General features: G+C 53.6%; 1 protein-coding gene across 2 annotated transcripts; it reads left to right on the forward strand.

Moving 5' to 3' along the window:
- Nucleotides 1-1,262: 1,262 nt before the first annotated feature.
- On the forward strand, nt 1,263-24,405 carry gfus.1 (GDP-L-fucose synthase, tandem duplicate 1). 2 transcript variants are annotated; one of them, XM_052017010.1, is made up of 11 exons: nt 1,263-1,307; nt 6,838-6,991; nt 8,589-8,703; nt 9,945-10,073; nt 12,217-12,290; nt 12,450-12,583; nt 16,785-16,849; nt 18,165-18,231; nt 18,860-18,939; nt 20,966-21,065; nt 23,603-24,405. In XM_052017010.1, the coding sequence occupies exons 2-11, from the start codon at nt 6,840-6,842 to the stop codon at nt 23,656-23,658; spliced, it is 972 nt and encodes a 323-aa protein (XP_051872970.1). In that variant the 5' UTR covers nt 1,263-1,307; nt 6,838-6,839; the 3' UTR covers nt 23,659-24,405. The 2 variants fall into 2 exon arrangements, with proteins under 2 accessions (XP_051872970.1, XP_051872969.1); XM_052017009.1 differs by having other exon boundaries at nt 1,273-1,316.
- Nucleotides 24,406-24,815: the final 410 nt, after the last annotated feature.

The raw sequence follows: 24,815 nt of genomic DNA on the forward strand, positions 1-24,815 counted from the left end.
GCAGTAATGTCCTGGGACAGGGCTGATCCACCTCCAACGACCACTGTGTGAGGTATGACTCTGAACACTGGAGTGCCTGCCCCTCAACACCCACTGACGAGTTTTTCCAGAGCTCATTGATGCCACACTCAGTCAGACATTGTCTTGACGTCAAAGGGGACTCATTTTAACCTCACCTCTGGGTGGGATTCACCCCTTTGGTCCATGTGAAGTACTAGAGGACAGGCATTTAAGGTGAGAGGGGGAAAGTTTAAAGGGGATGTGTGAGGCAGGATTTTTACACAGAGAGCGGTGGGTGCCTGGAACTGGCTGCCAGGGCTGGTGGTAGAGGCTGATACAATAGTGGTGTTTAAGAGGCTGTTAGACAGACACATGAATGTGCAGGGAACGGAGGGAATGCAGGTGCAGGCAGAGTTAAAATTAAATTTTTGAATTTTATTTACAGCGTGGTAACAGGACCTCCCGGCCCAACGAGTCCGCGCCTCCCATTTTAAACCCAAATTAACCTGCCCATACGTAGTTTAATTCAGCATCGTGTTCAGCACAGACATTGTGGGCCAACGGGCCTGTTCTTGTGCTGAACTGCCCTGTGTTGTGTTCTGCAAAGCGCCCGTCCGATCTGGGTTGTTACTCCCCCCACTATAAAAGCTCTGCCTCCACCGGTTATCTCCGGGTGTGGAGGGATGACTGGACTCAGGGTCACCGGGAGACGTTACCTGCTCATAGCAGCCAGTGAATTAGCTCAGAGTAATAGCTCGTTATTCCTTTTTTTTTGCACTATTTATTTATTTTTGTGATTTATAGTAACTTTTATGTCTTTGTGCTGCACTGCTGCCCTGAAACAAATTTCATGTCATGTTAAGTCAGTGATAATCAACCTGATTCTGGCTCTAATGGCTTGGGGAATGCCTTTCCCCCGATGGTGTGGAGGGTGATGCTATTTTGAAGAGCAACGCAGTCACCCCCGGGACATGGAGTCAGTGCTTATCAGGCGGTGACCTGTCACGTTGCTGTTTATGGGATCTTGCTGTGCAATCCCTGCCACCCCACTGAACAAAATGCTGCACTGGCTGCGGACACGCCCAGCCGGCGCGGTGCTGCAGCAGGACAGACCTCGCGTCCGGGCTGGGACAAGGTCGCTGCGGGACGTCCCGGACCCTCAGCTCCGGCGGGGGGGGGGGGGGTCACCTCCCGCAGACTACAACTCCCGTGGCGCACTGCGCGGCGGACACGCATGCGTGGTGGCGAATCCGGCTGTACATCCGCGTCACGTGGCGAAGCAGGAAGAAGGTCGGGAGCCGCAGTGGGTGAGGGAGGTGAGGGTGAGGGAGGTGAGGGTGAGGGTGAGGGGGGGGAGGGAGGGGAGGGAGGGGAGGGAGAGGGGGGGAGGGAGGGGAGGGAGAGGAGGGAGAGGGGGGGAGGGAGGGGAGGGATGGGGAGGGAGGGGAGGGGGAGGGAGAGGGGAGGGAGGGGGGGAGGGAGAGGGGGGAGGGAGAGAGGGGAGGGATGGGGAGGGAGGGGAGGGATGGGGAGGGAGAGGGGGAGAGGGTGGGGAGGGAGAGGGGGAGAGGGTGGGGAGGGAGAGGGGGGAGGGAGGGGAGGGGAGGGAGAGGGGGGGAGGGAGGGGAGGGGGGGGAGGGAGGGGAGGGAGAGGGGGGGAGGGAGGGGAGGGAGAGAGGGGGAGAGGGGGAGAGGAGGGGAGGGAGGGGAGGGAGAGGGGGGAGGGAGGGGAGGGGAGGGGAGGGAGAGGGGGGGAGGGGGGAGGGAGAGGGGGGGAGGGGGAGGGAGAGGGGGGGAGGGGGAGGGAGAGGGGGGGAGGGGGGAGGGGGGGGAGGGAGAAGGGGGGAGGGAGAGGGGGGGAGGGGGGAGGGAGAGGGGGGGAGGGGGGAGGGAGGGGAGGGAGAGGGGGGGAGGGGGGAGGGAGGGAGGGGGGGGAGGGGGGAGGGGGGAGGGAGAGGGGGGGAGGGGGGAGGGAGAGGGGGGGAGGGGGGAGGGAGGGGAGGGAGAGGGGGGGAGGGGGGAGGGAGGGGGGGGAGGGGGGAGGGAGGGGGGGAGGGGGAGGGAGGGGGAGGGGGGGGAGGGGGGAGGGAGGGGAGGGAGAGGGGGGGAGGGGGGAGGGAGGGGGGGAGAGGGGGGGGGAGAGGGGAGAGGGGGGGGGAGAGGGGGGAGGGGGGGGAGAGGGGGGAGGGAGGGGAGGGGGGAGGGGGGGGAGAGGGGGGAGGGAGGGGAGGGAGGAGGGGGAGAGGGGGGGAGGGAGAGGGGGAGAGGGAGAGGGGGGGAGGGGGGGAGGGAGAGGGGGTGAGGGATGGGGAGGGAGGGGGAGGGAGAGGGGGGAGGGAGGGGGAGGGAGAGGGGGGGAGGGAGGGGGAGGGAGAGGGGGGGGAGGGGAGGGTGAGGAGAGGGGAAGGGGAGAGGAGAGGGGGAGGGGAGGTGCTGAGGGGAGGGGGTAGTTGAGTGGAGGAGGGAGGTGGGTGGGGGAGGGGAGGGGGAAGGAGGTGGGGGTGATATGGGTGAGGGTGGGGTGAGGGAGGGGGTGGGATGAGGTGAGGGGTGGGGAGGACAGGAGGGATGGGGGTGGGGTGTGGTGGGAGAGAGGAGAGGAAGAGGAGGGAGGGAGGGGGGAAAGGGAGGTGGAGGCCGATCATTCATGTTCAAGGTACAGAGAGGTAAATATGTGAAGAGTTGAGGGTTTGGGGGAACTGGCGCAGAGGAGGAGTTGACGCCAGTGTAGATCAGCCATGATCGTGTTGAATGGGGAGGAAGGATTGATGGGCCGAGTGGCCTCCTCCTGCTCGGGTTTGCTTGTACTGTGTGGTACTGAGACGGCCCTACACTGCTGTCAGTGTCACCTTGCGGGTGAACAATTGTGCCAAAGCTGTTGATCGGAGTGACTGGCTCTGAAGCTGAAGGGGTGAAGTTCTGCCTGATCTGAAGGCTGCTGTTGGTTGTTCCTGAATCTTGTTGCTGTTTCTTGCTGTGTGTTTGGCTGCCCCAGTTCCTGCATTACAATGGGACTGGGTGACTGCCTGTTCGGAGACACAGCTGCAGTGTAAAGCTGTGTGCATTGGACATCTGTAGTCTCCTGTGTCTCCATCCTAATGTATTGCTGTTGTGTGAAACAGATCGAGGCTGGGATCTCTGGTGAGTCCGGTTACTCTGTTTTGATTCATTCACTGCATGTGAGTGTTGCCGGCAAGGCCAGTACCATAGAAAGCATCCTATCCGGATACATCACAGCTTAGTAGGGCAACTGCTCTGCCCGTGACCCCAAGAAACTGCAGAAAGTTGTGGACACAGCTTAGCGCATCACAGAAACCAGCCCCGCCTCCATGGACTCTGTCTATACTTCTCGCTGTCTCCGTAAAGCAGCCAATGTAATCAAAGACCCCACCAACCCCAGACATTCTCTCTTCTCCCCCCCTCCCATTGGGCAAAATATAAAAAAGCCTGAAAGCACGTACCACCAGGCTCAAGGACGGCTTCTATCCTGCTGTTATAAGATTGTTGAATGGTCCCCTAGTACGATAAGATGTTGACCTCACACTCTATCTCGTTATGGCCTTGCACCTTATTGTCTGCCTGCACTGCACTTTCTCTGTAGCTGTGACACTTTATTCTGCATTCTGTTATTGCTTTCAATGCACTGATGTGATGAAATGATCTGTATGGATGACATGAAAAACAAAGCTTTTCACTGTACCTCAGTACATGTGACAATAATAAACCAATTTACAATCGTCTGTTCCCAGGGTGGGGAAGAGCTTTCTTCTCGAACCACTGCACTCCCACAGCGCTGTTGGGAACTGAGACCCAGTGATGATGAAGGAGAGAGATCCTCCTCTCCTCCCTGCCTAATTCTCTCATCCTAAACGCATCACCTTGGTTTTAAAGGCTGGTTGGTCTCTCCTCCAAACTATGTACTGCCGAGTGCTCTGGGACCTGTCCGGTTCCGGCATCTCCTCCCTGTCCTTGCGAGTGGCACATTGTGCAGTCGTTGCCTCTGACCTTACAATGGAGGGAAGGTCGTTGATGAAGGTGATGGTTTGTCCTTGGACACTACCCTGAGGACCTCCTGCAGAGATGGTGCTGGGAGGATTGACCTCTGGCAACCGTCTCCCCTTCCGCATGGTGGGAGTCCAATCGTTGGAGTATTTCCCCCTTTATGCCCATTGACCAGTTTTACCAGGGCTCTCTTCTGCTACACTCTCTCAGATGTCCTCTTGATGTCCAGGGCAGTCTCTGATCCCACCTCTGGGATTCAGCACTTTGCTTCTCACCTTCCATCCAGTCCCTCCTCACCGTGCGTTGCTTCAGGAAGGCTGACAGTATCGTCACGGATGCCTGCCACCCTGGGCCATTTGCTTTTCTCTCTCCTGATGTCTAGGAGAAGATACAGGAGTTCGAAAGCCCAGGTGACCAGACTGAAGAACAGCTTCTTCCCCACTGCTGTCAGAGCCGTGAACCAGTCCCCGCTGTCACACCCCCTTCCCGGCGGCGCTGCCTCGTTCTCGAACCCTCAGATCTACCTCTCCCATTACTGTCGCTTCAGCATTTCTTTTTGCGCTACCTCAGAGTGCGCGGCCGTACGCCGCACCTTTCCATTGCTTTGCACTCGTTGCCGTATCTGTTGCTGTGTTTCTTATTCCCGTGTACGCGGTTCGCTCTGTGAGCTTCACCCGAGCAAGGAGTTTCATTGCACCCTGGTGTGTGTGACAATAAACTGATCCGGACCCAGAGGTCTGGAGCCAAGATGTCCTGGTGAAACCTAAATCAGACATCAGTGAGCAGGTTATTGGTGAGTAGGTACACTCGGAGCAGAGTGACTGGGCAGTATTTAGCCGGATTGGATTATCCTGCTCTATGTGGACCGGCCGTCCCTGGACAACTTTCCCCATTGTCGGGTAGATGCCAGTGCTGTAACCGTACAGGAACAGCTTGGCTGGAGTCACAGCTACTTCTGGGGTGCCGGTCTTCAGTACAATAGCTGGGACATTGTCCAGTCCCAAAGCCTCTCCTGTGATTGATGCTCTCTGCCATTCCTGGATACCACCCGGAGTGGATTGAACCGGCTGAAGACCGGGTTCAGTGACGGCAGGAATCTCGGGAGGAAGCCGCGATCAATCATCCATTCCGCGCTTTTGGCTGAGCGCGCTTCCGAATGCTTCAGCCTGGTCTCTGTCACTGGTGTGCTGGCCCCACCATCGCCGAGGATGGAACAACCTCCTCCGTTACCTGTTCGATGGTCCACCATCATTCACAATGAGATTCTGGTCGCCCCATTACAGGAAGGATGTGGAGGCTTTGGAGAGGGTGCAGAGGAGGTTCACCAGGATGCTGCCTGGATTAGAGAGTATCAGCTGTAAGGGAAGGTTGGACAAACCTGGGTTGTTTTCTCTGGAGTGTCGGAGGCCGAGGGGAGACCTGATAGAGGTTTATAAAATTATGAGAGGCATAGATAGGGTGGACAGTCAGTCTTTTCCCCAGGGTTGAAATGTCTAATACCAGAGGGCGTACATTTAAGGTGAGAGGGGATATGCGGGGCAAGTCTTTTACACAGAGAGTGGTGGGTGCCTGGAATGTGCTGCCAGGGGTGGGGGTGGAGGCAGATATGATAGAGGTGTTTAAGAGGCTCTTAGATAGGCACAGGAATGTGTGGAGAATGGGGGAATCTGGACCAAGTGCAGGCAGAAGGGATTAGGTGCCATTAGCTTAATTAGTTCAGCACACCATGGTGGGCCGAAGGGCCTGTTCCTGTGTTGTACTGTTCTGTCACAAGATGTCTGGTACTTCAGACCTTTGATCTGGTCCATTCGCTGCGGGAATGTGTGGCTCTGTCCACTGGAGACTGTTCTTGCAGGTTACTGCGTGGATGGTCCAGTATTGGAGCTTCACCAGGGCTGGTCCCTCACCGTGTCTGGGCGTACCTGGTGCTGCTCCCAACGTGCCCCCTGACCCCCTCACTGAGCCAGGACTGGCGCCGGGCTCTGGGGATGGGATGTACCAGCCCGTGGGGTTACAGAGTGTGGTGAACATTTCAGCTGCTGCTCCTGGGTGCCCAGTGTTGAGATGTTCCGAGACGGTCCCATTCAGTAGGACTGGTGCCACCGTTGGTGGGGGTGTCCTTGGTGTGGGGGACGGGACCTGTAGCGGTGGTGGCACCCACAGGTGTTCCTGTGGAGGTTCCTTCCCTCACTGCCTACCCTGACCCAGCTGGGCAGTGAGACCATCCACACTCACCCAGTGGGCTCACTGGTGGTACCACTGGTGGGGGGTGGGAGGGAGATGGTGAGGCGGGGGGGTGTAGAGAGGAGGGGTGGGGTGTGTGTGGGGGGGGCAGAGGAGGTGGGATGTGTGTTGGAGGGGTGGTGTGTTTTGGAGGTGTATTTGAGGGGGGGCCATGGAGAGAGGGGTGGGAGGTGTGTGGAGGGGGGGTGTATTTGAGGGAGGGGCCCATGGAGGGATTGGGGGGGTGGTGTGTGGGGCGGGGGTGGTGGATGGGAAGTTTGGGGGGTTGTGTCTGAGGGAGTCCCATGGAGGGAGGGGCAGGGTGTGTGGAGGGGTGGGAGGTGTGTGGAGGGGGGGTGTATTTGAGGGAGGGGCCCATGGAGGGATTGGGGGGGTGGTGTGTGGGGCGGGGGTGGTGGATGGGAAGTTTGGGGGGTTGTGTCTGAGGGAGTCCCATGGAGGGAGGGGCAGGGTGTGTGGAGGGGGGGGCGGTGTGTTTGAGGGAGGGGCCCATGGAGGGACTGAGGGGAGGGGCAGGCTGTGTGGGGAGGGGTGTGAGTGGGTAGACTTGTGTCACTGATCGCCCCCCCCCCCCCCCCCCCCGTGCTGCAGACATGACCTCCAGTAACGGGACGGGTCCCAAGCGGGTCCTGGTGACCGGGGGCTCCGGCCTGGTGGGCAGAGCCATTGAGCAGCTGGTGCAGGGCGGCGAGGCGCTCCCCAGTGAGGAGTGGACCTTCCTGTCCTCCAAAGATGCGGATCTGACGTGAGTCTGGGGGCGGGCTGGGGAGGGAACACTCCTGGGGTGGGACATTGGCTGGAACCTACTCCCACCCCCTGACCCCAAGTGTAGTGGTGGGGGTGGCCCATGGACCTTGGACATGTGGGAGTCTCAATGCTTCAACCATCCACTGGGCATCTTGTGTCCTCATGGGGAATGAAGGGGGGGGGGGGTGATGGGGTTGGGACAAGGGAGCCCAGTGGCCCCACCCCAGTGGGGAGGGGGTGCTCCACTCCAGCAGGCCACTCGGCCCATCCCCTGCCCCTCAGCCTGTGCCAGGCCTCTGGGTGGTAACTGGCTGATGGGGGTGTCTTAAACCCCCCCCCCCCCCCCGCCTTTGGGCAGTTGGGTCTCTGCTGTGGGAGCTGGGTGGAGTCATAGATTTACACAGTGCAGAAGCAGGCCCTTCGGCCCAACTCATCCATGCTGACCAAAATGCCCATCCAAGCTAGTCCCATTTGCCCATGTTTGGCCCACATCCCTCTAAACCTTTCCTATCCATGTACCTGTCCAAGTGTCTTTTAAAGTTGTTATTGTACCTGTCTCAACCACTTCCTCTGGCAGCTCGTTCCATATACTGACCACCCTCGGTGAAGAAGTTGCCCCTTGGGTCCCCTTTAAATCTCTCCCCTCTCACCTTAAACTTATTAATTCTTGATTCTCTTTCCCTACTGAAAAGACTGAGGGTGAATGCACAAATCCAAGCCCCTCATGATTTTATACACCTCCTATAGGGTCACCTCTAGTCTCCTACATTCCAAGGAATGAAGTCTTCGCCTGCCCAACCTCTCCCGATAACTCAGTCCCTCGAGTCCTGGCAACATCCTTGTAAATCTTTGCACCCTTTCCAGCTTCGTGGCATCTTTACTACAGCAGGGTGACCAAAACTGAGCACAATATTCGAAATGCGGCCTCACCAACATCCCAACTCAGTGCCCTGACTGATGAAGGCCAGGGTGCCAAATGCTACGTTCACCACCCTGTCTACCTGTGACTCCACTTTCTGTGAACCGTGTGCTTGTACTCTGAGGTCCCTCTTGTTCTACAACACTGCCCAGGGCCCTGCCGTTCTCTGTGAAAGTCTGACCCTCATTTGACCTCCCAAACTGTGACACCTCGCTTTATCCGAATTAAACTGCATTTGCCATTCCTCGGCCCACTTACCCAGCTGATCAAAATCTCTCTGTAAACCCTGAGAACCATCTTAGCTGTCAACACCACCTATTTTGGTGTCATCTGCAGACTTACTAACCATGTCTTGCACATTCTTATCCAAATCATTGATATAGATGACAAACAGCAATGGGCCCAGCACCGACCCGAGGCGCACCACTAGTCACGGGCCTCAAGTCCGAGAAACAACCTTCTACCATCGCCCTCTGCTACTTCCAATTGAGCCCATTCGCACATTTGCAGTCACACGAAAACCTAGGCTGTGTTGCGGTGTCATCTTCCCGTGGAGGGCAGGTGTTTCTCGGGCACTCCTGTGGCGAGGGGGCGTCCGCTGTCGGGTTGGGTTCTGTTGCCGTCGGTGACGGACTGGAGCCCCGGAAATGCAGTTCTGTTCTTCCTCGATGTGCAGGAACGCGGCGGAAACCAGGGCGGTGTTCGCTCGGTGTCAACCCACCCACGTCATACACCTGGCGGCCATGGTAGGCGGGCTCTTCCGCAACATGAAGTACAACCTGGATTTCTGGGTGAGCCTGTGTCGAATATCGCACTGTGCGTGACTGGGGGTCAAGTGAGGGGACATCTCCATTAGTGGATAGAGTGGACGCGGAGAGGATGTTTCCATCAGTGGGAGAGTCTGGGATCCGAGGGCACAGCCTCAGAATGAAGTGATGTCCCTTTAGAACTGAGATGAGGAGGAATTTCTTCAGCCAGAGGGCAGTGAATCTGTGGAATTCATTGCCACAGAGGGGAATGGAGGCCAAGTCACTGGGTGTATTTAAGGCAGAGATTGATGGGTTCTTGACTGGTAAAGGGATTAACGGTTATGGGGATGAATAAAATCAGCCTTGATTGACTAGTGGATCAGACTCGATGGGCTGAATGGCCTAATTCTGCTCCTATATCTTGTGGAGCAGCCAATGTTCCCTGTGTCACTCCACAGCTCTGTTCTAGAGATCCGGGAATTGCGGGAAAGCCCAGTGGTTATTCCCCATCACTAACTGTACCGTGGCTGGACCTGACCCATCAGTGGATCTGAGGTCATGTGAAGTCCAAACTGGACAAGAACTGTAGATACCCTCCCTGGAGGGGATTAACAGGGCCAGATAATTACCCTCATGAAAGGATAATTACCCTTTTACCCTTATTTGCCGTTGAGAAGGTGGTGGTGAGCTGCTGCCTTGAAGCCCTTGGTCCTTCTGGTGAAGGAGCTGCTAGGGGTGGGCTCCAGGATTTTGCCCCAGCAGTGGTGAAGACTTTATTCCTTGGAGTGTAGGAGACTGCGGGGTGACCTGATAGACGTGTGTAAAACCACGAGGGGCATAGATTATGCGTTTACCCTTTTTACGAGTGTTGGGGAATCAAAAATCCGCATGGGTTTAAAATGAGAGGGGAGAGATTTAAAGGGGACCTGAGAGGGCAACTTCTTCACCCAGAGGGTGGTCAGTATGTGGATCGAGCTGCCAGAGGAAGTGGTTGAGGCGGGTACGTGAACATTTAAAGGGGGGAGGGGGGAATAGAGAGGGGCGGTGGGGGTGGAGAACGAGGGGGAGGGGGGAATAGAGAGGAGCGGTGGGGGTGGAGAACGAGGGGGAGGGGGGAATAGAGAGGGGCGGTGGGGGTGGAGAACAAGGGTGGGTCCTGGGGACTGTATGCTGGCCAGCCACAGTTGTGTTGCCGGGTGGGGTGGGTGGGGCATTGGGGGGAGGGGTAGAGCGAGGGTGTGCCCTGGGGGCTGACTGCTGACCTGCCCCCATTCTGTCCCCAGAGGCAGAACGTCCACATCAATGACAACGTGCTGCAGACGGCCCATGAACACGGCGTCACCAAGGTCATCTCCTGCCTCTCCACCTGCATCTTCCCCGACAAGACCACCTACCCCATCGATGAGACCATGGTGAGAGACCCTCCCCCACGATGCTTCATTAAACCTCCACCCCCCCCCCAATCCTGGGCATTGTACTCCTGGGAAAGGAGAATTCCTGTCCCCCCCAAACTTCCAGGCCTGGGGAGGGGCACGCATGTCGTAAGACCCCCTGGGGAGGGGTGGGGGCACATGTTGTGGAACCCCCCCCCTCCCAGGAGTGGTGGGGGTGCGAGTGTGGTGGGACCCCCGGAGAGGGGTATTGTGTGCTCCAAGCTGCCCCCTCTACCCTGAAGCGTGGGGGGTTGTGGCCACAGTCTAACAGCACAGCCTTGAGGGGAGGAATGGTCTCCTCCAAACTTCCGAGGGGCTGTTTTCTTCCCTTGAGGCCCCCTTCTGGTTGGCCCAGGGTTTGTTCTCCATCCCTGCAGCAGCTATTGGTCAGCACGTTGCCAAGGGGACAGGGTCTGCCTTGGATTGGCTGTAGTTAATTTCTTGGATTTTAATTCCCCAGCCGGGATTTGAACCAGCCTCTGGATTGTGAGTCCAGAACTCTCCTGGCAGTCTGTGCGTAAGAGCACGTCAGAAACAGCAGCAGCCCAGTCACACCTTCCGTCTTGCTTCACCATCCTGGGCAGCACGGTTGGTGCAGCCCCAGGGACCTGGGTTCGATCCCGACCTCCGGCGCTGTCTGCGTGGAGTTTGCACGTTCTCCTTGTGACCGAGTGGGTTTCCTCCTACGTCCCAAAGGTAGGTGGGTTGGTGGGATTATTGGCAGCTGGAAATTGCCCCTGGTGTGTGGGTGAGGGGTAGAATCTGGGGGGAGTTGATGGGAGTGTGGGGAGAATAAAATGGGTTGGGGTAGGATTAGTTCAGGTGGGGGCTTGATGGTCAGTTTGGTAAATGGTAAATTACTTTATTGTCACATGTACTGAGGTACAGGTGAAAAACTTTGTTCTGCATGCCATCCATACAGATCATTTCATCACATCAGTGCATTGAGGTAGTACAAGGGAAAACAATAACAGAATGCAGAATAAAGTGTTACAGTTACAGAGAAAGTGCAGTGCAGGCAGACAATACGGTGCAAGGGCCATGATGAGGAAGATTGTGAGGTCAAAATTCATCTTTAGCAAATGAGAGATCTGTTCAAGAGTCTGATAACAGCGGGATAGAAGCTGTCCCTGAGCCTGGTGGTACGTGCTTTCAGGCTTTTGTATCTTCTGCCCGATGGGAGGGGGCAGAAGAGAGAATGTCCGGGGTGGGTGGGGTCTTTGATTGTGTTGGCTGCTTTACCGAGGCAGCGAGAAGTACAGACAGAGTCCACAGTGCGGAGGCTGGTTTCTGTGATGTGGCCACAGCTCAGCACAACTCACTGCGGTTTCTTGCGGTCCTGGGCAGAGCTGGATGCATCACGGCTTGGTACAGCAACTGCACCGCCCAGGACCGCGAGAAACTGCAGAGAGTTGTGGACACAGCTCAGCGCATCACGGACACCAGCCTCCCCTCCTTGGACTCTGTCTTTACCTCTTGCTGCCTTGGTGAAGCAGCCGGCATAATCAAAGACCCCACCCACCCGGGTCATTCTCTCTTCTCTCCTCTTCCATCGGGTAGAAGATACAGGAGCCTGAGGGCACGTACCACCAGACTTAAGGACAGCTTCTACCCCACTGTGATAAGACTATTGAACAGTTCCCTTATATGATGAGATGGACTCTGACCTCACAATCTACCTTGTTGTGACCTTGCACCTTATTGCACTGCACTTTCTCTGTAACTGTGACACTTCACTCTGTACTGTTATTGTTTTTACCTGTACTACCTCAGTGCACTCTGTACTAACTCAATGTAACTGCACTGTGTAATGAATTGACCTGTACGATCGGTTTGTAAGACAAGTTTTTCACTGTACCTCGGTACAAGTGACAATAATAAACTAATACCAATACCAAGCTGTGATGCATCCAGATAGGATGCTTTCTGTGGTGCATCGATAAAAATTGGTGAGAGTCATTGGGGACACACTGAATTTTCTTAGCCTCCTGAGGCAGTAGCTGGTGAGCTTTCTTGGCTGTGGCATCCATGTTGTTGGACCAGGACAAATTGGTGATATTTACAACTATGAACTCGAAGCTTTCGACCATGATGTGTCTCTCTCTCTCTCTGTCTTGTCTAGATACACAATGGACCTCCACACAGTTCCAATTTTGGATATTCCTATGCCAAGAGAATGATTGACATTCAGAACCGGTAGCTGTCATTTCTGTTTGACTTCCTCCTCTCGCCTGCTCTCATCCCCCCCTACCGCCCGTACAGGGACACTGTCCCTGCGCCAGCCGGCGTGGCTGCTGTTTGCACGTGCCGGGGTGGCATTGCCTCCTCTCACTAACCGTACGACCACTCTTTCAGGGGCTACCACGAGCAACACGGCCGTATGTTCACAGCAGTAATTCCCACCAATGTCTTCGGCATGTACGACAACTTCAACATCGAGGAGGGCCACGTCTTACCGGGGCTGATTCACAAGACGTACCTGGCGCAGAGTTGAGTCTTGGCTGTTATTAGTGCATGTACCCAAGTGGGAACTGTAACCCTTTCCTCCCTGGCTCTGGTCTAATGCTGCCTGTGATCCCTTCATTCTCAGTTGGGTTCGGGGAGAAGATGTTGGTAATTGGTTTATTATTGTCACACGTACAGTGAGAAGCTTTTGTTTGCGTGCCATCCAGATGGATCATTCCAGACATAAATACATTGAGGTGGTACAAAAGGAAAAGAAAGCAGAGTAAAGTGTCACAGCTACAGAGAAAGTGCAGTGCAGGCAGACAATAAGGTGCAAGGCCATGACAAAGTATATTGAGAGATCAAGAGTTCACCTTTATCGTATAAGATGTCCGTTCGCGGCAACTGCTCTGCCCAGGACCGCAAGAAACTGCAGAGAGTTGTGGACACAGCCCAGCGCATCACGGACACCAGCCTCCCCTCCTTGGACTCTGTCTTTACCTCTCGCTGTCTTGGTGAAGCAGCCAGCATAATCAAAGACCCCACTCACCAGGGTCATTCTCTCTTCTCTCCTCTTCCATCGGGTAGAAGATACAGGAGCCCGAGGGCACGTACCACCAGGCTCAAGGACAGCTTCTTCCCCACTGTGATAAGACTATTGAACGGTTCCCTTATACAATGAGATGGACTCTGACCTCACGATCTACCTTATTGCAACCTTGCACCTTATTGCACTGCACTTTCTCTGCAGCTGTGACACTTGTACTGTTATTGTTTTCACCTGTACTACATCAATGCACTCTGTACTAACTCAATGTAACTGCACTGTGTAATGAATTGACCTGTATGATCAGTATGCAAGACAAGTTTTTCACTGTACCTCGGTACAAGTGACAATAATAAACCAATACCAATATAATAGCTGAATGTAAGCTGTCCTTGAACCTGGTGGTACTGGACTGGGCTGCTTTCACACCTCTCTGAAACTTCTTGTGGTCTTGGGCAGAGCAGTTGCCATACCAAGCTATGATGCATCTGCATAGGATGCTTTCTGTGGTGCATCTGTAAAAATTGGTGAGAGTCAACGGGGACATGCCAAAATATTTGTCACAATGCTGCATTTTAAATTTTGCCTGAATGCCAATAGCCTTGGGGATATTCTCTCTGCCAAATTAAAGGGGAAGGTTGCTCGAGTGAAATATCTCCAAGATTAGCAGACTCTTTGTGAGGGCTCGCAACAGCGGGTTCCTCACCAGCCTCCCCTCCCACAGTTATCGCCAACACCTTCCCAAGTTCAGCCAAGTTCCCCTCGGGGAACTGTGGGCTGGTGTGTGCTGAGACCACTCAGCCCATCTTGTCTCTGGTTGTTGTGGGTGAAACATCCAAGACTGAGATCGCCAGCTGTACGTTGGGTATTGGTTATGTGGATCCAGGGTGAGTAAGTGGGTATATTTGGATCAGCCATGATGTGGTTGGAACGTATAACAATGAAGGAACAGGCCCTTCGGCCCACGATGTCTGTGCCATACGTGTTGCCAAATTTAACTAAATCCCTTCTGCCCCACACATGATCCACATTCCTCTGTTCCCCGCATGTTCATGTGTCTGTCTTAACAGCCTCTTAAACCCCACTGTCTTATCTGCCTCCACCACCACCCCTGGCAGCCCGTTCCAGGCACCCACAGCTCTCTGTGTAAAACACTTGCCCCATACACCTCCCTTAAACTTCCCCCTCTCACCTTAAATGCACGTCCTCTGGTATTTGACATTTTTACTCCAGGAAAAAGATTCTGACTGTCTACCCTGTCTATGCCTCTCATAATTCTATCAGGTCTCCCCTCAGCCTCCGACGCGCCATAGAAAACAACCCACGTTTGCCCAACCTCTCCTTGTAGCTCATGCCCTCTAATCCAGGCAGCGTCCTGGTGAATCTCTTCTGCACCCTCTCCAAAGCCTCCACATCCTTCCTGTAACAGGACGACCAGAAATGCACAAAATATTCCAGGTGCGGTTTCACCAATGACTTGTACAGCTGTGACATAAGATCCCAACCCCTGTACTCAATGCCCTGACCGATTGAAGGCAAGCATGCCAAACACTACCTCCTTCACTTTGGTGGAAGACAGACCTTTGCAAGAAGGGGGAACCTTTGGGGAGGGAACTCGGGAGAAGCTGAAGGGACACCTGCCGGTGTTGGAAGATTAGAGTCGTGCAGCATGGAAACAGGCCCTTCGGCCCAACTGGTCCATGCTGACCAAGATGCCCCATCCAAGCTCATCTCATTTGCCAGCGTTTCATCCACAACCTTCTAAACTCTTCCAATCCGTGTACCTGTCCAACTGTCTTTTAAAACTTGTTATTGTGCCTGCCTCAACCACTTCCTCTGGCAGCTCAGACCACACTTTGTGTAAAAAAAAAGTTGCCCCTTAAGTTCCTATTAAATCTTTTCCCCTCTCACCTTAAACCTATGCCCTCTAGTCCTTGATTTCTCAACTCTGAGGTAAAAAGGCTGAGTACATTCACCCTATCTATGCCCTTCATGATGTTATACACCTCTATAAGATCACCGCTCAGTCTCCTCTGCTCCAAGGAATAAAGTCCTAGCCTCTCCAACCTCTCCCCATAACTCAGTCCCTCAAGTCCTGGCAACATCCTTATAAATCATTTCTGCACTCTTTCCAGTTTAATAACATCTTTCCTATAACAGGGCGACCAGAACTGAACACAACACTCCAAGTGCAGCCTCACCAGTGTCCTGTACAACTGCACCATAATCTCCTTACTTTTATACTCAGTGCCCTGACTGACGAAGGCCAGTGTGCCAAACGCTGCCTTCACCACCCTGTCTACCTGTGACTCCACTTGCAGTGAACCATGTACTTAACTTTCAAGATCCTCTGTTCTACAACACTCCCCAGGCCCTGCCGTACATTGTGAAAGTATTGGTTTATTATTGTCACTTGTACCGAGGTACAGTGAAAAACTTGTCTTGCATACCGTTCGTACAGATCAATTCATTACACAGTGCATTGAGGTAATACAGGGTAAAAGCAATAACAGAATACAGAGTAAAGTGTCACAGCTACAGGGAAGTGCAGTGCAGGTAGACAATAAGGTGCAAGGTCATAACAAGATAGATTGAGGTCAAGAGTCCATCTCATCGTATAAGGGAACCATTCAATAGTCTTATAACAGTGAGATAGAAGCTGTATTTGAGCCTGGTGGTACGTCCTTTCATTCTCCTGTATCTTCTGCCTGATGGCAGGGGGGAGAAGAGAGAATGTCCCGAGTGGGTGGGGTCTTTGATTATGCTGGCTGCTTCACTGAGGCAGCGAGAGGTATAGACAGTCCATGCAGGGGAGGCTGGTTTCCGTGATGCGCTGGGCTGTGTCCACAACTCTCTGCAGTTTCTTGCAGTTGCCATTACCAAGCCATGATGCATCCAGGTAGGATGCTTTCTATGGTGCATCGATAAAAATTGGTGAGTGTCAAAGGGGACCTGCCATATTTCTTTAGCCTCCTGAGGAAGTAGAGGCACTGGTGAACTTTCTTGGCCATGGCGCCTACATGGTTGGACCAGGACAGGCTGTTGGTGATGTTCACTCCTAGGAACTTGAAGCTCTCAACCCAGGAAAGTCTTACCTGGATTTGACTTTCCAAAATGGAACACCTTGCACTTATCAGAATTAAACGCCATTTGCCATTCCTCGGCCCACTTACTCAGCTGATCAAGACTCCCCCTGTAATTTTTGACAACCCCCTTCATTGTCCACTGTACCACCTATGTCAGTGTCATCAGCAAGCTTACTAACCACGCCTTGTACACTCTTATCCAATCATTGGTTATAGATGACAAACAGCAATGGGCCCAGCACCGACCCCTGAGGCACACTAGTCGCGGGCCTCCAGTCCGAGAAACGACCTTCCACCATCAAGCCCATTGTGTATCCAATGAGCCAGCTCTCCCTGGATTCCATGTCATCTACCCTTCCAGAGCAGCCTATCACATGGAACCTCATCAAAGGCCTCACTGAAGTCCATGGGGCATGATCAAGAGGATTGAACGGGAGTGTGGAGATTAGAAGGGGCAGAGACGGAGAAGGGGTGCGGTGTAGAGGCAGTCTTGTTCTGGGAGCCGGTTGGGTATGAGGGGGAGAACTACACCCAACTCCCCGAGGGGGGTGGTTTACTGCTGCCACGGGACCCAGCTAAATTCTAACCCCTTGCTGTTTGTTTCTTTTGCAGAGAACGGCACCCCTCTCGTGGTCTGGGGCTCGGGGAAGCCCAGGCGGCAGTTCATCTACTCTCTGGTGGGTCACTGGGCTCAGCAGCTCCTGGGGTGGTGGGGCCCGACCCCTGCTCAACCAGGACCCTGGGTCTAACTCCAACCCCCAGTGAAACGAGTCTGGTCCCAGTCTGAGCCAGGACACTGAGAACAGCTTGGGGTGGGGGGGGCTGGGAACTGGAACCCCCAAAGGGATGTAGACGGGCTGCTCACTGAGTGCTAACCCCTCCTTGTCTCCTCTTAAACCCCCCCCCCCCCCCCCCCCCCCCCACAACACCACTCCCTGTTGTTGTGTCCCTTGGGAGAGACCACAAGAAAATCCAGAATCTGTAAGAAAAATTCTCTGGCAGATTTCCTCTCCAACCCTCAAGTGATTGAAGCCAGTCCAGGAGATGAGACAAGGCAAGCATTATACAGAGAGAGTCATCGTCACACAGCACGGAAACAGGCCCTTTGGCCCACTGAGTCCATGCTGACCAGTAACTACCCATTTGCATGAATCCCATTTTATTCCCCCCACATTCTCCCATTCACTTCCACAGTGAGGGGGTGGGGGGCAATTTACAGCAACCAATTAGTCATAGAATCATACAGCACGGAAACAGGCCCTTCAGCCGAACTTGTCCATGCCAACCAAGATTCCCATCTGAGCCAGTCCCATTTGCCCCATATTCCCTCTAACCCTTTCCTATCCACATACCCGTCAGAGCATCTTTTAAATGTTGTTAATGTACCTGCCTCAACCACTTCCTCTGGCAGCTCGTTCCATATACTGACCACCCTCTACGTGAAGAAGTTGCCCCTCTGGCCCCCTTTTTAAATCTTTCCCCTCTCACCTTAAACCTATGTGCTTTAGATTTTGATTCCCCAACCCTGGGAAGAAGACAGTGGGCATTCATTATATACACTTGTACAAGGGTAATGGACCTGCCGGCCCCGTGGACCACTAGTTGGTCAGAGACGGGTCGTTGGAAGCAGCTCCCTGGGCGAAGAGGTGTGGAAGCCTCTCCGTGGGATGCTGGTGATCTGGGACAAGGCAGTGCAGGTGGTGCTGTGTGGGTCATCGGCATCTGTGGAGGGAGGAGCGGGGAATCTTTCAGACCGCTGACCTTTGATCAGAATCAGTGGGGGTCTGGGTTCTGTGTCTGAGAGGAGGGTGACAGTCGGGTGGGGTGGGTCTGTCTCCGATCGCCCAGCTACTGCTCCGGGAAAGGCACCGTCCGATTCGGCGAGGGTGGGGTGGGGTGGGGCAGAGGAGGTTCCGCAACTGACGAGAGTGGGACGGGACCAGGGTCAGGACAGTGCAGGATCTGGCTAACGGCGGTCCCTTGGTCTAACAGGACCTGGCTCGCCTCTTCATCTGGGTCCTGAGGGAATACCAGGAGATTGAGCCCATCATCCTCTCAGGTAGGTGGTTCCGAATGGTAACTGCTCCTGCCCGGCTCAGTCGGATGCTGGAGGCGCTATATCAGTGCAGGGTACTGCACCAGCACCAAGTCTGACCACTTTCTCCCGATGTCTCAGTGAGTTGTTCCACTCAGTACCACAGTCTGTTGGTAGGAGATGTGGTGGATTGGAGGAATGGGTGGGAGCTTCGCTCTGTGTCTAACCCCCGTGATGGGACAGTGTGGAGGGAGCTCCACTGTGTGTCTAACCCCTGTGGAGGGAGCTCCACTGTGTGTCTAACCCCTGTGGAGGGAGCTCCACTGTGTGTCTAACCCCTGTGGAGGGAGCTCCACTGTGTGTCTAACCCCTGTGGAGGGAGCTCCACTGTGTGTCTAACCCCTGTGATGAGACAGAGTGGAGGGAGCTTCACTGTGTGTCTAACCCCTGTGATGAGACAGAGTGGAGGGAGCTTCACTGTGTGTCTAACCCGTGCTGTCCCTCTTTGACCCGTGCTCTGCTGAAGCTTGTGCCTGATGTGAACTCCTGTGACCACCCCCCCCCCCCACCCCGAGCAGGTTACCGAGGGGAGTGCAAGTCTGGCCAGCAGCTCTGACCAGCGAGGATAACGTTTGTGTGTTTCTGTCTGCAGTGGGAGAAGAGGAGGAAGTGTCCATTAAAGAGGCAGCAGAGAGCATTGTGTCGGCGATGGGGTTCAAAGGCGAGGTGATCGTATCCTTCACTCTGGGCGCCAGCGTCACTCAGCGAGCTCCCAACCCCTCGGATTTCAACAGTGGCTCAGTGAGTCCCTGTGACCAGTACTGGAGGAGAGGTCAGGCTGCTAACCTGGCCTGGGTATATTCCTCAGCACCCTCTGCCCAGCGTTTATCCCACCCTGTCATTGGTCAGCCAAAACAGCCAACACCTTCACCTCTATTTTGCAACCCATCAGGAAGTGATGCCGAGAGGTGAGGTTGCAGCTATATAGGACCCTGGTCAGACCCCACTTGGAGTACCGTGCCCAGTTCTGGTCACACTACAAGAAGGATGTGGAAGCCATAGAGAGGGTGCAGAAGAGATTTACAAGGATGTTGCCTGGGATGCGGAGCATGCCTTATGAAAACAGGTTGAGGGAACTCGGCCTTTTCTCCTTGGAGTGACGGAGGATGAGACGTGACCTGATAGAGTTGTATAAGATGATGAGAGGTATTGATCAGGTAGATAGAGGCTTTTTCCCAGGGCTGAAATGGTTGCCACAGGACATAGGTTTAAGGTGCTGGGGAGTAGATATAGGGGAGATGTCAGGGGTAAGTTTTTTACTCAGAGAGTGGTGAGTGCGGGGAATGGGCTGCCGGAAACGGTGGTGGAGGCGGATGCGACAGGGTCTTTTAAGAAACTGTTAGATAGGTACATGGAGCTGAGTAAAATAGAGGGCAATGGGTAAGCCTAGTAATTTCTAGGGTAGGGACATGTTCGGCACAGCTTTGTGGGCCGAAGGGCCTGAATTGTGCTGTAGGTTTTCTATGTTTCTAAGTGTGTAGTAACACACAAAGCACTGGAGGAACTCAGCGGGTCGGGCAGCATCTGTGGAGGGAAGTGGACAGTCGACGTTTCTGGTCGAGACCCTTCATCAGGACTGGAAAGAAAGAGGGGAGATGGCCGGTATACAAAGGTGGGGGGAAGGGGTGGAGCAAGAGCCGGCAGGTGAGAGGTGGATCCAGGTGAGGGGGTTGATCGGGAGGGGGGAGAGTGGGAATGATGTCAGAATCTGGGAGGTGATAGGCCGAAGTGACAGAGGGCTGAAGATGGGATCCAATGGGAGAGGACAGTGGACCATGGAAAAGAGGTGGGGAGGGGAACCGGAGGGAGGGATGTGTGGGTGGTGGGTGGGGGAGGGGACAGAGATGGGGTGATGGGGGCCCGTGGGATAAAGGGAAAAAACGGGGACAGAGGGGAGTGGTTACCAGAAGTTGGAGAAATCGATGTCCATGCCATCAGGTTGGAGACTCCCAAGGCGGAATATGAGGTGTTGATGCTCTAATCTGCATCAAGCTGCAACTTGGCAGTGGAGGAGGCTATGGGCAGACTTTTACTTCCCCTATTGGATGGTTCTTTGGCTTGGCCAAGCAGAGCCCTTCCCCTGCCGCCTTCTGAAATATATACAGAACGTGGGTGAACAGCAGTACCCCTGTGATTACTGGCGGCAGGAGTCTGATGCTGGAGACCCCCAGGCCAGGCCGTCCACTGTCATGTCTGACCTGGCTCGTGCTTTACTGTGACGCCCTCCTCTGCTGGATAGCTCCCGCCTTTCCCCGCTGAGGTTTGTGCCTGGTGGTGCTTCGATTCCCTGTTATCTTGTGTCCACAGGGATTCTGGTGCCAAGGAGCTTCTTCACAATTGCTCCCACTCTGTGGCGCAGCGGGTAGAGCCGCTGCCTCACAGCGCCGGAGACCCGGGTTTGATCCCGACCTCGGGCGCTGTCTGTGTGGAGTTTGCACGTTCTCCCTGTGACTGCGTGGGATTCCCCTGGGTCCTCTGGTTTCCTCCCAACATCCCAAAGACGTGCGGGTTGGTGGGATACTTGGCTGCTGTAAGTTGCCCCTAGTGAAGTGGGGGCTGGGGGTGGGGGGTGGTTTGATGGGAATGTGGGGAGAATAAAATGGGATCAGTGTAAATGGGTGGTTGATGGTTAGCATTGACTGGGTGGGCCGAAGGGCCTGTTTCTGCACTGTGTGTCTCTTTAATTCTGAGCCTCCAGTTTGACACGACTAAGTCTGACGGCCAGTACAAGAAGACGGCAAGTAACAGCAAGCTGAGGAAGTACCTGCCTGACTTCCAGTTCACCCCCTTCAGCCAAGGTGAGTCACCGCACCCTCGGCCCCTCCCTCAGTCGCCAGACCCGCCACTGACCACCGTCACACGGCTCTGCAGCCCACAACCGGTCGCACCTGTCGATGTCAAGTGTCGTTTCCCTACCAACACAGCCCCCTACCCTGGACAGGACACACCAAGACCTACAATCCTGTCTGTGCTGCACTGACTGCGGACCCTGGGGGTTATACAGTGCGGTAACGCGCCCTTCAGCCCAACTCGTCCATGCTGACCAAGGTGCCTACCTGAGCCAGTCCCATTGGCCCATATCCCTCTAAACCTTTCCTGTCCGAGTCCCTATCTAAATGTGTAATTGTACCTGCCTCTCCCACCTCCTCTGGCAGCTCTTTCCATATATTTGCTACCCTCCTGTGTGAAAGAGTTCCCCCTCAGGTCCCCTTTAAATCTCTCCCCTCTCGACTGTGACCATCCGCCTTATCTACACCCCTCGTGATTTTATAAACCTCCATTAGGTCACCCCTCAGGCTCCTTCGCTCCAGGAGCCTGTCTGGCACGGAGAAATTCTTGTTGATTCTGTTACAAATGTCTTTCCCGTCACTGGATTGTGTGGGATGGACTGTCACCTCCTGGTGGGATGGGGTATCAGTGCTTGAACCTTGCAGAGACGGGCTGTTCTGTATCCAGCAAGATGAAGCTGGGTTTCTTAAGGGATTGGCTGGTCTGATTGGGGTTTGGGTGACATGTAGCAGGTTCACTAAACCGCTGTGTTACTGCCTCGCACCAGTCCCAGAGACACTGTGATTCTGGGATTGAAAAGAGAAAATGCTGGGGAAAAAAGCTCAGCAGGTCAGGCAGCATCTGCGGGTGGAGAAACAGCTAACATTTCCCACTTCCCCCTTCCTTTGCTGCCTAGACTAACTTGTTGCTCTCCCTGGACACTGCCTGACCTGCTGAGTATCTCCAGTGTTTTCTGTTTTTATTTCAGATTTCCAGCATCTGCATTTTTTTTTACACATGCAGCACTTTTCTGGGAGCTGGGTTGCTTGAGTTGACCATAGCTCGATAATTGGTTTATTATTGTCACTTAGTGAAGAACCATCGAAGCCGATCATGCCACACACAAGTACATGGAGGTAGTAAAAAGGAAAACAATATTGGTATTGGTTTATTATTGTCACTTGTACCGAGGTACAGTGAAAAACTTGTCTTGCACACCGATCGTACAGGTCAATTCATTACACAGTGCAGTTACATTGAGTTAGTACAGAGTCCATTGAGGTAGTACAGGTAAAAACAATAACAGTACAGGGTGAAGTGTCACAGCTACAGAGAAAGTGCAGTGCAATAAGGTGCAAGGTCACAACAAGGTAGATCATGAGGTCAGAGTCCATCTCATTGTATAAGGGATTCAATAATTTTATCATAGTGAGATAGAAGCACCAGGACAGGCTGTTGATGATGTTCACTCTTAGGAACTTGACGCTCTCAACCCTCTTGACCTCAGCACTGTTGATGTAACAGGTGCATGTACACCATTCCCTTTCAATGACCAGCTGTTTTGTTTTGCTGACATTAAGGGAAAGGTTGTTGTCATGACACCATGTCACTAAGCTTGCTATCTTCCTGTAGTCCAACTCATCGTTATTTGAGATACGGCTGACTACGGAGTTAGAGCAGAATCTGGCCACACAGTCATGAGTGTATAGGGAGTAGAGGGCTGAGGACGCAGCCTTGTGGGGCACCAGTGTTGAGAATAATCGTGCTGGAGGTGTTGTTGCCTATCCTCACTGATTGTGGTCTGTTGGTCAGAAAGTCAAGGATCAAGTTGCAAAGGGAGGTGTTGAATCCCAGATCTCAGAGTGTGGTGACGCGTTTGCTTGGAATTATAGTATTGAAGGCGAAGCTGTAGTCAATAAACAATAGTCTAACATGGGTGTCTTTACTGTCCAGATGTTCCAGAACTGAGTGTGGGGCCAGGGAGATGGCGTCCACTGTAGACCTATTTCGGCCATAGGCGAATTGCAGTGGGTCGAGGTTGTCTGGGACGCTGGAGTTGATGAATGCCATGACCAGCCTCTCAAAGCACTTCATGATGGTGGATGTCAGAGCCATTGGGCAGTAGTCATTAAGGCATGTTGCCTTGTTTTTTTTCCTTAGGTACCGGGATGATGGTGGTCTTAAAACTGGTGGGAGCCTCAGATTGAAGCAGGGAGAGGTTAAATGTGTCTGCAAATACTCCTGCCTGACAGGAGAGGGGAGAAGAGAGAATGAACAGGGTCGGAGAGGTACTTTACAGGCTGCTTTCTCCAGGCAGCTAGAAGTGTAGACATTGGGCTAACTTGTCACTCTCCTCATTTGAGAGCGGTATTTGTTTGTTTCATCTAGTCACTGAATAGCTTTATCAGGTAGCGCGGGGCGAGAACTTACTTGTTCTGCAGAAAGGAGCAACTTTGTGAGTGTTGCTATAATACTGTTCAGTATGGACAAGTTGGGCCAAAGGGCCTGTTTCTGTGCTGTACAACTGACTCTAAATCCTGCCCTGTTACTTGTTTTCCTGTTTCAGCTGTCAAGGAGACCTGTGATTGGTTTGTTGCCAATTACGACGTGGCAAGGAAGTGATGGAACGCAGGGCAGATGATCGGACGGCGGCTGCTCATTCGTTGCTGGTGTGGGTGTTAACTTTGTTTGGGAGTAGATGTCGGTATAATTTAATGTAGGAACAGGTCTGATCTGGGGCACAAGCAAGCTCAGGTTCCCCTTATACAGAATCTCCACAGTGGAGCCCCCTCCTCCAGCCCAGGTCTGTGCTGCACCTTAAGACAGTCACAGCAACTGTGGCCAGACTCAGTACCTGCAGGACAGCCCCTGTGAAGTGTGGCTGCCTGTCTGTGTCAGGGGGATTGAATTGCATGGTATTGCCATCAAAAAGGCCTTTGCTGCTGTTTCTAGTTAACCCTTTCTTTGCACTGCCTCTTGACACTTGTGATAAGTGTTTGGACCCTAAACTTTCAGTGTGGGGATTCATTGATTGTGGGCTACCTTGCCACTTTAAGCTGGGGAATGGGTAGCTACCAGGTGGTTCTATTCTATTGTTGGAATCTATGCCACTAGGCTTCACCAGAGGGTCTATCTCCCTCCCTATCCTTCTGCTCTGAGGTACAGTGGTATCCATACCCTACTGGTGGAAATGAGACTAGTGGCTGGAATCTATGGAGGTGGTCAGGAGAATAGTGTTCTTGGCTCTGTAGAAAATATTCACCATGCCTTTAGAAGGTTGCTGTTTAACTAGGGGTGGGACAAGATGATTTTTAGTGATGTACTAATTTTGTACAGTGATTTAACTATTAAAGACTGTTTGCTATCAAACCAGTTTTGAATTTCTCCATTCTTTTGATGATCCTCTCAAAGAACATGGCACAGGCAAGTCACTGAAGATGGGAACCAAGCCTTGTCCTAGCAACCCCATGTCTACATGATAACCCAGTTCAGTGACAGTTCTCTCTATGGGTGCAGTGGAAGGTAATATCACAGCCTACTGCTTGCATTTTGCTTTTGTTTGTCTCATTCACTTTAACCCAAAGTATTGGTCAAGAGGGAACTACTGGAAGCCAGGGGTTCCTGTTAAAGCCTTGGTAATGGAGGAAGTGGCTGCTACTGTAAAGTGAAATAACACCCTTGGTTGTGAGCAACGGTTGCCATTTAAAACATGACCTCTCACTGCCAAGCCCCTAAACTCAGCTTCCTTCCTTAAACACCTTGACTCCTTTAAGACTTGC

This window comes from Pristis pectinata, chromosome 5, assembly GCF_009764475.1.
Source record: "Pristis pectinata isolate sPriPec2 chromosome 5, sPriPec2.1.pri, whole genome shotgun sequence".
NCBI lineage: Eukaryota > Metazoa > Chordata > Chondrichthyes > Rhinopristiformes > Pristidae > Pristis > Pristis pectinata.

Bases quoted from the DNA above. Each gene is read 5' to 3' on its own strand.
- gfus.1 (XM_052017010.1), top strand. From the start codon at position 6,840: ATGACCTCCAGTAACGGGACGGGTCCCAAGCGGGTCCTGGTGACCGGG. The intron at 12,584-16,784 runs GTTGAGTCTTGG...TTTCTTTTGCAG, and splicing joins CAAGACGTACCTGGCGCAGA to AGAACGGCACCCCTCTCGTG. The intron at 16,850-18,164 runs GTGGGTCACTGG...TTGGTCTAACAG, and splicing joins GGCAGTTCATCTACTCTCTG to GACCTGGCTCGCCTCTTCAT.